Source organism: Triturus cristatus, chromosome 3_1 (assembly GCF_964204655.1).
Source record: "Triturus cristatus chromosome 3_1, aTriCri1.1, whole genome shotgun sequence".
NCBI lineage: Eukaryota > Metazoa > Chordata > Amphibia > Caudata > Salamandridae > Triturus > Triturus cristatus.
In genome coordinates, this window is record NC_140583.1 from 276989201 (window position 1) to 277002557 (window position 13357).

The window sequence follows — 13357 nt, forward strand, 5'->3', positions numbered from 1 at the left end:
TTCTTTTTCACTTAACCTACACTATATGGTTACTACTGGTAACAAACGGCTTTACACTGCTTTCTATGGTTGTCCAAGACCACTAAAATAACCATAAGGTTTGTCTGGATTAGTGCAGGGTGCTTCACTTAAGTAAGTGTGCACCATATACTAAGGCAGCCTCCTGCAGTTATGTTAACATATGCGGTCTTAGCTTCACGTATTTTTGCTTTTAAAAAATATATATATTCAGCTTTAAATAGAACTGACAACCTTTGGCCTTTTAACAGGACCTTTTTTTTTATAGGTCTTTAGTTGCAAAGGGGTGTTGCTGGGCACCCCTGTTATTTTTATGCAAAGGATGAGGTGTTCAAAGTTCTCAACAGCAGGTTTCGACTCTGCTGTAATTTTATACTTGTATCCCCGACACTTTAAATATCCAGGCGCTGCTTGTTATCTCTGAAAAGAAACAATTGAGAACTGATGGAAAGCATTCAAAAGAAATATACTGCAAGCTTGATTACGCCTTTTAAAGACATTGGCAGGACGTGCAGAATACTAGCTTGATTTACCGACGCAGCCCCAACCCAGCCAGCTTCACCCAGGGAAGCTGCCGGAGGGGAAAAGCCCTCTAGCTCAATGGGCGGTGGTGCCTGGTTGCAGTCCTGGAGTCTATCACTTCCCTCGGGACTATGGGAAGTCGGTGTCGTCCAAGTGGTTTTCTAGCAGTACCCGTGCCCAGGGCGTGCCTGCATCCGTCTGCACCTGCCTGAGGTACGGCTGAGGTTTGCCTCTCCGTGAGTGGGCGGGGCACAGAAGAGCCGTCCGGGCTGTGGCATAGGGCAGAGCTCCGAGGACAGGCGAAGTGAGTGGGGTACCAAATATTGCACAGCACCGGCGCAAGGATGCTAACCAGGGCTGCCTCCCGCTGGCCTACATGGGGTGTTTCCTGCTGCACCGCGGCGGTCTCCCGCCGCCACGTCCATGCCCTGACCACCGAGACAGGGTCCGCGTCCGTCCAGGGAAAGCTGCCCCGGCCCTTCGATGAGATCCCGGGCGAGTGGAAGAACGGCTGGGTGAACCTCTACCGCTTCTGGAAGGAGGACGGCTTCCATAACATCCATGGCCTCATGGAGAAGAACTTCCAGACCTTCGGGCCCATCTACAGGTGAGGGCTCTTAGGGCTTAGACAGGGCCTCCCCTATGCTGCAACTTGAAAAAAGTTACTCCGGGAAGTGGAACCCATAAACTAGTGTAACAGAGGAAAGGGGGTACAGATTCGAGGGGCGTAGCTCGAAAAGCAAAGTCTCTCAGTCAACTCACACATACATTAGAAAAAAAAGGTTGCAAAGAAATTGGCAAAAAAGATAAATTTGACAGAAATTTGTTCTAGTTCACTTGATTGGTCACAAAGGCCGTATTTTAAAATATTTGTTAGGATTAAGACATCTGCAGTAGATATCTTTGTGTGACCAGCAATTCTGAGAAGATTATATAATATCGTGAAATAACTGGTGGTTTCATGCACTTCTGGGAGGGGACTGTGTTTTGTCCAATCACAGCTTTGACTCATAGGGTGGCATAGAGGGTTAATGTGCCTGCTATAAAGCACATTCTTTAACATGCAGATCACAGATTTGCATTTTATGTAGATGACCAGGCTACTGCTTTTGACACTGAGCTCATTATGATACTTCCAGTTCATAAGTTACAGTCCTTCTAATATAGCACAGGGTACTGTTTCTCAAATCAAGGAGCTGCATTTAATATGTAAGTCATGGGTTTAGATTTTTTTGTATATTTTTTGCAATCTGTTGTTATTTTAAGATTGAAAATCTGGGTATTAATAAAGTCTTGTTAGCACAGACAACCCCAATCACTGCCGTGAGTTTTATATCCTGACTTTGCGTTTTTCCCAACCGCTCTCTCTTAACATATAATGGCTACAAGTGAGGACAATCTATGACTCCTACACCTTATAAACTTCATTGTGTTTTTGAACATTTCCTGTACATTGATTTACACACTTATATGATTTATGACTCTCTGTGTGTGATGTAAAGTGGCGTGACACTCTAAACTGGGATGAGAAGTGCTATAAAAGAGCTAACTATAAAATATAATTAGTAGGTGCCTTTTAAAACCTTACACTGTCATTACCCGTGGCTGGCATCTGGAGCTCTAAAGTCTAAGTTGTTAATTGTAGAACCTGGAGACCTGGGTTTTATCAGGGTTTTTGCACTTGACTATCGTGTGCGATTCTTGGCAAATTGCAGTGTTTGCAGTGCCTCATTGTCTTTACCTTCCTTAGGCAATCATCCTTTACTCATCAAATGAGTTTGTGAGCGTTTGCCGAAAACAGCTCAAGATGGGCACAGGAGGGTTCAGTAAGTGTGGGTTTCAAGATGCTTTCTGGAAGACGGGTGGTTTGTCCCTGCCTGGATAATCACAAGAGTAACTTTAACTGTGTATCGCGGTGAAGAATGCCAGTATGGGGCCTCCCCCGACAATTCGGGGGCATCACGGAGACCCCTGCAGCCCCTACGAGGCAGGGAGTCCCACCCATCAGGGACCATGGGGGGGTGGGGAGTGGGGGGAGGCATTCCGCCGAAGGCCAATGAATATCTGTGAAATATGGTAGATTTAGTAGGACCTCTTCACATTCTGCAGGAGGGTCCCATCTTTTTACATTAGGACAGTGCCCTGACTGCTCTCTAACTTCATGCCATGCCATTGTGTCTTCTCTCAGTACCAACTTTCCCGCTCTGAAGTAACGGTGAGGCTACAGACAGCGCTCTACAATACTTCCAATAAATAAATAAATAAGCGTAACGCAAAGAGGTGGAAAACCTGTAAGATCACTAAAGCTATTGTGAATACGAGGCTGCAAAGCAAGTTGAACTCAGAGACCAAGAGATTTTTGATGAAATATTTTATGATGTTAGATGAGATGTTGGAAGTTGCAAAGTTTTCTTTTTACCTGAAAAGGTTTAGGAGGGTGTGTGTAAAGATTAATAAAGGGCAGGATTTGCGAAGTTTCTCGCTTTCTCTCAGGTGCATAAAAATCGTGATCTATGTGACAATCTGCAGCTCAGAAAGACAAACCTACAGAGAAAAAAGTCAGCATGATTTTTCCAAAGTGCATAGACCCTACAAAAGTACGGTGGTGTACAAAAAGCAGGCATGCATGTTCCATCTTGGTTGGCTTTCACTGGAGTGAAAATTACCCTGCGATGCAAGGAAAGTTAGTTAACTCGTAGTGCACAGAACCAGTTCGCACTGGTGAATTCAAATTCAATCCAGGAAATGTGCAAGAGATATGAATTGTGACACTCGAGAACACAGTACACTGCAAACGTTTGGTATTGTAAAACAAAAATAACAGCCCGTTAAAATACACATACCAGATCAGCAGTGGTGTCTTTGTGCATTTTCAAAGTGCCAGGGCAGAAAGCTGTGAGCTGAATATTAAGTGTGAGCGAGCTTGAATCAAACATGGTTTGGGGGTGCATGGGGTTACCCCTTCCAAAATAAATTGAGAAACAATAGGTGTAAATGATGTATTTTTTCAGTATATCGTTCAAGAACGCTTGCTACCATTTTTAGGTCGAGCCTAGGCAGCGCGCATGCTCTGTCTGCAAGCCCTGTTGTTATCTTTTCTATCGGCTTTTGGCATGCCCATGAATTGCCATTTGTTTGTTGTTGTGCCATTGAGAAATACAGGGTTTTTATTGGTACATTGGGTCTGATTCTCCCGCCTTTGAGTGCTTGGGTCACACCCAGGCGATTTCACTCATTATTTGCTTGCATTGGCCATCCCAATACGTCTGTGGTTCCTCTTAGTCATCCTGATCTGCCTTTTTATTTTGTAGGCTATCAACATTCTTTTAGGCTTTCAGGCTGTTCACGGAGCAATGCTCTGTTTGGCACCTGCATAGTGGCAATTTCTGTCCGGTAGCTGTTGAGCTATGCCAATAGCTCTAACTCGAAAGAATGCGAGACCTATTTAATGTCTAATGCTTGTTTAAAAATGGATATGGATTCACAATCAAAGACTTGCCACATTCCCTGAACTCACAGTCACATTACTCACCCTACACTCACAGACACATCACCCTTCTCACTCTGCAGTTACAGACACATATTTCTTTGCTCATCCTACACTCACACATGCATACTTGTCACCCATCACCCAGACAGTCAAACCTTTCGCCCTGCACTCATTCAGCATCCCCACTAACACAAAGGACTCTCATTACTCACCTTGCACTCTTACAGGCATACCGCTCACCCTACACTCATTCAGGCATACCGCTCACCCTGCACTCATTCAGGCATACCGCTCACCCTGCACTCATACAGGCAATCTGCTCACCCTGCACTTATTCGGGCATACCACTCACCCTGCTCTCATACATGTATAACGCTCACCCTGCACTCATACAGGCATACTGCTCACCCTGCATTCATATAGGCATACCGCTCACCCTACACTCATACAGGCATATCATTCACCCTGCCCTCATATGGGCATACCACTCACCATGCACTTATACAGGCACAGTGCTCACTCTGCACTCATACAAGCATATCACTCACCCTGCACTCATATGGGCATACCATTCACCATGCACTCTTACAGCCACAGCGCTCACTCTGCTTTCTCTCAGGCATACCACTCACCCTGCACTCATACGGGCATACCACTCACCATGCACTCATACAGCCACAGCACTCACTCTGCATTCTCTCAGGCATACCACTCACCCTGCACTCATACGGGCATACCACTCACCTTGCACTCATACAGGTATGCCGTTCAGGCCTGCACTCATACAGGCACACCGCTCACCATGCACTCATACAGGCACTCCTCTTCACCTGCACTCAAAAAGGCACACCAGTCACCAAGACGACTCTCATAACTCATGCTGCACTCAAACAGGCACAGCATTCACCAAGCTCTCATACAGACACATCAGCCACCAAGTAGGTTCTAATAACTCCCCCAGCACTCATAGAGGCACACCTCTCATCCTGCACTCATACAGGCACACCACTCACTCTGCACTCATAGAGGCATACTGCTCACTCTGCACTTCTATAGGCACGCCACAACCCTGCACTCATTCAGGCACACCGATCACCAAATGGACTCTCATGACTAACCCTACACATTTATACAGCCACACTGCTCACCCTGCACTCATTCAGGCACACCGTTCATCCTGCACTCATACAGGTACTCCAGTCACCAAATGGACTTTCTAAACTCTCCCTGCACTCATACAGGCACACCGCTCACTCTGCACTTATACTGGCACACCACTCACCCTGCACTAACACAGGCACACTACTCACCAAATGGACTCTCATGACTATCCCTGCATTCATACAGGCACACCGCTCATCCTTCAAACATACAACCGATCCTTCTCAGGAATGGCTCCCAGGATTTTGAATGTGTTACCCCCAGAAACGAGACAGAACCCTTACACGTCATCTTTCAAAAAGGAAGTGAAATTGATTCTCTTGGCCAAATTCACTTGAACTATTCATACATTTGTGTATATATATGCTAAGCCATAATATTCTACTAAGTTCTTACTAATGTAATCTATGTTATTTTTATATGTCTTTATATCACCTATACTTGCTCTGTAAAGCTCTCTGATACCTACAAGGGTCTTGTTCGTGCTCTACAATACCGTTAAAATAAATTAAATTAAATACAGACACACTGCTAACCCTGAACTAAAACGGCACAGAACTCACAGTGCACTCATACAGGCACACCTTTCAGCCTGCACTCATACAAGCACACCACTTACCCTGAACTCATAGAGGCATACCTTTCACTCAGCACTTATGCAGGCACACCACTCACCCTGCACTCATACTGGCACACCAGTCACCAAGTGGACTCTCGTAACTCACCCTGCACTCATACAAGCACACCGCTCATCCTTCACTCATAAAGACACACTGCTAACCCTGAACTAATAAAGGCACAGCGCTCACCCTACACTCATACAGGTGCAGCGCCCACCCTACACTCATACAGGCGCAATGCTCACCCATCACTCATACAGGCACAACACTCACCCTTGCACTCATACATGCACATTCAAAAGCAGCAAGAACAATGTCAAAAGAAAAAAACAAACATGACTCAACCTGACTGTGTGCTGCAGAAGTAATAAACAGTGAATGTGCAGGGTGAGACATATGAGACATACATTTTAAACAAATTGGCATCAATGCCTAGTTAGCATAAGCAAGGAAAAGCACTTTAACAGGTCATAGCAAAATTGTTTCAAAAGCAATCATTATGATGAATGTACACATGTGAATTAAAGGGTAAATCCATTTTCTGTTCATTGGTAAAAATGTACAATTTCATAAATGTGCCAAAACTCCAACAGTAGCGCCGGGAAGAAGTGAAGACAGACTCAAGTCAGTTGGGTGAATATATACAAGGTTAATTATTCCGCTCACTGTTCACGTGCTTGCATAGCAGCCCTCAGTGTAAGTAGCGGTGCTCCAAGGGAAGAAGGAATCACCCTGCCCCCTTGAAATCAGATCTGGAGGATCTTTATATTCGTACAAACCAAGACCCTGAGCACACGCTAGATCATATCATAGTTCATGTAGACAATTAATGCAGAAAGGTTCCTTCCATATTCTTTATTTTCTTAACTTCTTTTTCCCAGCCAACATGTGTTTCATCCTACAGAGAGTTCCCCATGACTTCTTCAGGGCTACAGGATATAAAAAAACATCTGGTTGTAGTGTGCATACAACACACCACACTGCAGAGCACCTGTGATTATGGTGCTACACATTATGGCTTTAGAATACGAAGAACGGTGTGTATATTGAGTGGAAACCCAAGCATATTCATTTGGACCAACTTTTAGATCAATGTTCAGTGTATCTACATCGACTTGCCACAATGGCATGTGCACTTATAGTTTAATGCTACATAGATCATGAAACGTGGGACATGGTGCAGTTCTGAAAACACTTTGAAGTGTATTTTTTCATCCAAAAGTGATTCACCCCCAATCCTAAATATTGTTGACAAATCTCTTGCATACAATAAGCCCTCATTATTGGAGGACACATACCTGTCTTCCTCTTTACCAACAGGCCAAATCACCTAAATGATATTGAGCAAGGATAAGGAACTCAACTCATCGAAATGTTGATTGCAATCTACACTGGCCCAATCAGCCCCTTCTGGATCCCTCCTACGTTGAATTCGGTTTTAATTCTGTCCCGGTGTTCAACATCAGTATTTTCACAATCTGTGTATCAATAGTATACCATGTCAGTAGCAATCGTTATTCTATATCAGTCTTAACATTATTGACTTAAAGATCATTAGCACCTCTCAATCAAAAATTCTCACTGTATCGTGTGTAGCTGCTTGTGCTCCAGTCTTTGAGTCATCCCTTTATATACTGGGTCCAATACCCCTTGAAACGAAATCAGAAGTTCTTCCTCCTACAAGTAAAAGAAACCGCCTGTTACTGTTACCCTAAGTGTACCCAATTCCGTGCTGTAAATTAATGTGGCCGGAACACCCCACTTTTAACGAGTACGCTATTTGGACGATTTACCCGCATCCGTTCTCGGTGCCGTCTACTCTGTGTTCAGATTAGCGGAAACAATACCTTTGCCCACTAGGGGATTTAACTTGACTTGCTGGCCGTCTGGCTCTAGCGCGTCTGATGTTAGTGAATTTCTCATGCAAATCGGCTGCCATATTGGGAAAGTACAAGTCTATAATTCCCCAGCCGCTATGCACGGTCCTGCTAATGCACACATTGTAATTGCAGCTGTGACCCCAAAACAAATCTTGTCGACATATTTTTTTTATATCCAAATGTAAGGTCTCAAGGTAAATATTCCAAAGATTATTAGGTTGGACAGTTGGAATTTCACACACAGTCCAAGTTATGTTATACTGTGTCAATCCGGCCACAACCGTCGAAATTAAAAAGTTACCACGTAATCAGTATGGACCCCCTGCCTGACCGCACCTTCAGTTTAATATCAAATCTCTTCCCTTAGGTCTACAGCAACACTTGATGCACTTAGATAAATTCAATTTTAGGTATCACACTATGTAATATTGATGCACAAAAATGTTACGTCACATTATGGCTCCACTGATTATAGTATATTAGAATCAATTTACCTTCTTCATATCAGAAGGCATCACGTCCCACTTTGAACATAATCAAATCTACCACGTATTTAACAAAGTTATTCCAGCAAAGTTCATATATTATGCAACATTGGGGAAAATCCTGTCTCACAGGTTCTAACGTGTTAACATACCATTGACATGTATAACAGTTCCATTTCATCTACATTTCAGTTATTCTCTATATATTCACTCTATCCCCAAGGGTCAGTAAAAAAAAAAGAGTAAATAAATATTTATATGATCTTCTCTCCTAGAAAGTATTGTAGTTCCTGGTGGGTATTGAGACCTTGCTCAACGGCCTTAAGACACATTATCCATATTGCCTCTTTGCTCTCTTAGATTGAATTCCTATTGCCCCCTCAAGAGTCTAGGTCCATATGATCTATGCCATAGAAGGTGAAGCGTATATGTTGGCCTTGCACCTTACACTCCATCACATGTAATGTCATCGGATATCTCACATCTTGTTATTTCAACGATCTTAGGTGTTCACTTATACTCTCTTTAAGTGCTCTTAAATGCTCACATAGATACATTTACATTCACTTTCTATAATGTACACTACATATTACCCCATTGAAGTTCTTTTTCTCATTGCAAACTGTGCAATATCCACTCTTGAAAAAACCCAATGTATGTTGGATCAACCAGTGTGCCGTTGTCCTATGTCTAGGATAATTAGGACTCAGTTGTGATTTCAGTGTCCCACCCGTCTGTATGTAATACTGGTTCTCTCTGAGATGAACTCTTCCAATATTTCATCTGCCCACAGAGTGTACCAATGTTTGCGCATGCTTTTCATTAACACCTTGGATAAGCCATTGTAATTAGTGATTAGTCTCGTTTTCTCTGTCTCATCATGTTTAGTTAGTTTATCCTGTCTTTTGATTTTGAGAATCTTTCAATCGGCTGTCCTGATAGTCCATATTTCAAATCCCCTAGCAGAGAAGCGTGACTTTATGTTCTCCATATATGTTATGAAATCACCATTATTGCTGCAATTTCTTCTTGCCCTAGTTAGTTCACCGAAAGGAATGGTCTGAATCTGGTGTCTAGGGTGTGCACTAGTCACATGTAATATTGAATTGCATGAGGAAGGTTTTCGATGAAGTCTGCTCTGTAACTAATTAACCTGGATAAACAACTCTACATCTAAGAAGACGTAGCAAGACAATGTCAGTCATGATCAGATTATGATACAATCATCTATAGAGCGTCCCCAATATAAAATTGAGTCGCACCATTATGTACCCCTTGTCCCCAGATCCACTCATCATCTAGCCATCCCATAGAGAGATTGGCGTAGGAAGGTTAAAATCTGGAACCCATAGCCACTCCTTGGATCTGTCTGTACCAGTTCTTTTCGAACATAAACACATAATTGTTCAGAATTAGACCAATCATTGTTAATAGCATTTCAGAATGCTCCCACTGTGTGGCCGGTCTAGTGTTTAGATGACCCTTTATGGCTTGTATTGCTAGATCAGATGTGATGCTGGCATATAAAGATGTAACATCTAGTGTAGCCAAAATCATTCCCTGTTCCATACTACATCTGCTAGGAGACTAAGAATGTGTTTTGTATCCTTGATAAATGACTGGAGATTGCTAACTAATGGCTTAAGAAACAAATCGACATAATGAGATAACCTTTCGGTGGGACCTCCATTATTGGATATAATAGGTCTACCTGGTGGAAAGGGCATGCTTTTATGTATCTTGGGTAGAGTGTACAAGCAAGGAAATCTTGGTCTAACCACCTTCAAATATATATAACTGAAAGAAACACATAGTGATAGATTCCTTACCTTAGAATTACCCCCAAGTGTCAGACTGGATCCAGAAAGTTTTCGTCAGCAGTTCCCCTGCGCGCCGGTAGGTGGCATGATGCAGCTCCGCGTCCCTCATTGGCGTCGTGGTCGCCGAGATGACGTCGTGGTCGCCGAGATGACGTCGTGGTCGCCGAGATGACGTCGCGGGCGCTACTTAGACGCCACCCACACGCGCTGACGTCAGTTCTTTCTTTTTCCGCGCCAGCAAGCGCAGATCCCAGTCAATTCTTGTCCAAGGGGGCCATCAAGCGCATTCCGACGCCAGAAGTAGGTTGTGGTTGCTGATGCCAGAAGTAGGTTGTGGTTGCTATTCCCACTACTTTCTGGTACCCAAGAAGGACAAGGACCTGTGTCCTATCTTAGACCCCCGGAACGTCAATCGTGTCCTCCGCAAAGAGAAGTTCAAGAAGCTCACTTTGGCTTAGGTCTTGTCTGCTCTCGATCCACAAGACTGGATGGTAGCGCTAGACTTGCAGGATTCCTATTTCCACATCCCAGTCCTGCAGGCCCACCGGCGTTACCTGCGGTGCACGGTAGGCCACAAGCTCTTTCAGTTCACCGTGCTCCCTTTTGGCCTTACCAGCGCCCCTCGGGTGTTCCCGAAAGTGATGGCGGTGGTTGCAGCTCATCTGCGCAGATCAGGGGTTTCAGTCTTCCCATATCTCGCTTGCCCCAGACAGTCGTCTCCCACCTCAAAACTACGGACGACCTCTTGCAGTTGCTGGGGTTCTCAATCAACGTGCTGAAGTCGCACCTGATTACCTCTCAGAAGCTCCTCTGCATCGGAGCAGTTCTGGACACGGCGCAGTTTTGGGTCTATCCTCCCGAACAGCGAGTCTGGGATATACGGGCTCTGATTCCGATCTTTCAGCCCTTGTCCCGGTTTTCGGTCAGAGTGACCCTGGCTGGAACATCAGGGAGTTTTCCTGGTGGTTCAACACCTGGCAGGTTCTCTGTACACCAGGGTGGACGAACTCAGCCGCAAGTGCATGATGGGATCACGAATGGCGTCTTCACTCGGAGGTGGTGCAAGTTCTCTTTCAGCAGTGGGGAGAGCCTTGGTTAGATCTATTCGCCACCGAATAGGATGCGAAATGTCATCAGTTCTGCGCATTGGAATTTCCAAGGCGGCACTTGCTCTGCAGCGCTTTTTGTCGCGAGTGGAATTGCGGTCTATTGTACGCCTCTCCGCCTATACCACTTCTGTCTAGAGTGCTGAAGAAGATCAGGTGCGACCGGGCACAAGTCATCCTTGAGGCTCCGGACTGGGCTCGAAGAGTATGGTATACCCAGCTACTCAGTATGAGCATCGATCCTCCGATCAGACTGCCTCTTCTGGGGTATCTTCTGTCACAGCAGCAGGGGACGGTCCTCCACCTGAACCTGTCCACCCTCCACCTCTTTGCGTGGAGATTGAGCGGCGGCAGTTGATTCCTTTCGACTTGCCTCCTGAAGTTTGTGATGTCATTCTGGCAGCCAGGCGTCCCTCCACTAAAGTGGTATACGCCTGCAGGTGGAACAAATTTGTGACATGGTGCACAGCAAAGGCTGTGGATCCCCTTTCTGCCCCGCTTTCAGAAGTCCTTTTGTTCCTTCTTTCTTTGGCCCACCAGAGCTCTGCTCTGGGCACTATCAAAGGCTACCTTTCTGCTATTTCGGCCTTTCTCAGGCTCCCTGATCAGCCCTCTCTTTTCAGTTCCCCTGTTGTAAATAGATTTCTCAAAGGCACACCTTTTTCCTCCTATTCCTTTCGGGATGCCACAGTGGGACTTGAATCTGGTTCTTACATACTTGATGTGCGCTCCCTTTGAGCCCCTTCACAACTGTCCTCTTCATCTCTTGACCTTGAAGACTGCCTTCCTGGTGGCCATCACCTTCGCTTGGCGAGTGAGTGAGCTCCAGGCTCTTTCTTGTACGTCTCCTTTTCTATCGGTCCATCCGGACAAGGTTGTGCTCAGGCCCCATCCTTCCTTTTTGCCAAAAGTTGTTACAGCCTTTCACATTGGGCAGACTAATACCTTACCCACCTTCTTTCCGCCTCCTCATCCTTCCAGAGAGGAAGAGAGGATCCACTGTCTGGACCCAAAACGTGCGCTCTCATTTTATCTCAAACGCACACAACAGTTCCGGGTGGATGACCAACTCTTTGCTGGCTATGTTGGCACCAAGAAAGGTCGGGCGGTACACAAGAGGACTATCTCCCGCTGGGTTGTCTTGTGTATTAAAGCCTGTTACTCTTTGGCTGAAAAAGATCCTCCAGCGGGACTTCATGCTCATTCCACTAGAGCTACTGCAGCCACTACTGCATTGGGACGTGGTGTCCCCCTGCAAGACATCTTTCAGGCAGCCACGTGGGCCTCGCTGCACACGTTTACTAAGCATTATTCCCTAGACAGCCGAGTCCGGAGAGACGGCTTCTTTAGCGGTTCTGTTCTCTGAGACTTCCTGGTGTGATCTTGGTTAGCGGACCCACCACCGGGGTTGGTTTTGCTGGGGTATCTATTCTTAGGTAAGGAATCTATCACTATGTCTTTCTTTCAGATGAACAAGTTACTTACCTTTGCTGGGGTATCTATTCTTAGGTAAGGAATCTATCACTATGTGTTTCTTTCAGATGAACAAGTTACTTACCTTCGGTAACGATATTTCTGTAAGAAACATTAGTAGTGATACATTCCTTACCGCCCACCCATCCTCCCCATTCTGCAAACTGATTTCTAGGGTGAAGGTCATCCCTTTCAGGGCCCTAGTTTCAATGCACCAGTGGTCAGTATCTTGCATGGCTCTGCGTTCCTGGCCCGGAAAGTCGTGTACAGAACTGACGTCAGCGCGCGTGGTCGGTGTCTAACTAGCGCCCGCGACGTCCTCTCGGGGACTACGACGCCAATGACGGACGCGGAGCCGCACAACGCCACCTACCGACGCGCAGGGGTCCTGCCGACGTAAACTTTCCGGATCAAGTCTGACGCCTGGTGGTAATTCTAAGGTAAGGAATCTATCACTACTAATGTTTCTTACAGATATATGGTTACCGAAGGTAAGTAACTTGTTCATTCATCCTCATCAATTAAACATATATCATGCCATAATTTATGATAGCCATTTATTTTATCTGTGAGCTGCCACACAGGATTCTCTTTCAATTTTCATAAAAAGTTGGGTTATTCAATTGTGTCAAAGATTTCTTGTTCATATTCATTTGTATTCATGAACACAATGTTACCTCCTTTATCCTCCTCTCTGATCATGATGTCTTTGTCTTGTTTCAACTGTCCCAGCGTTAATCGTTCACTCTTCGTCAAGTTATCCTTAAGTCTACGCTTACGTA

At 45.1% G+C, this 13357-nt stretch overlaps 1 protein-coding gene across 1 annotated transcript in view; it reads left to right on the forward strand.

The window, feature by feature from the left end:
* Positions 1-851: 851 nt before the first annotated feature.
* Positions 852-13357, forward strand: part of CYP11A1 (cytochrome P450 family 11 subfamily A member 1) — a gene marked incomplete at its 5' end in the record, with an annotated part of 240157 nt that continues 227651 nt past the window's right edge. Inside the window, one exon of the mRNA XM_085646136.1 lies at positions 852-1147. Coding sequence (XP_085502262.1) covers positions 852-1147 — 296 coding nt within the window. The remainder of the gene's footprint in view (positions 1148-13357) is intronic.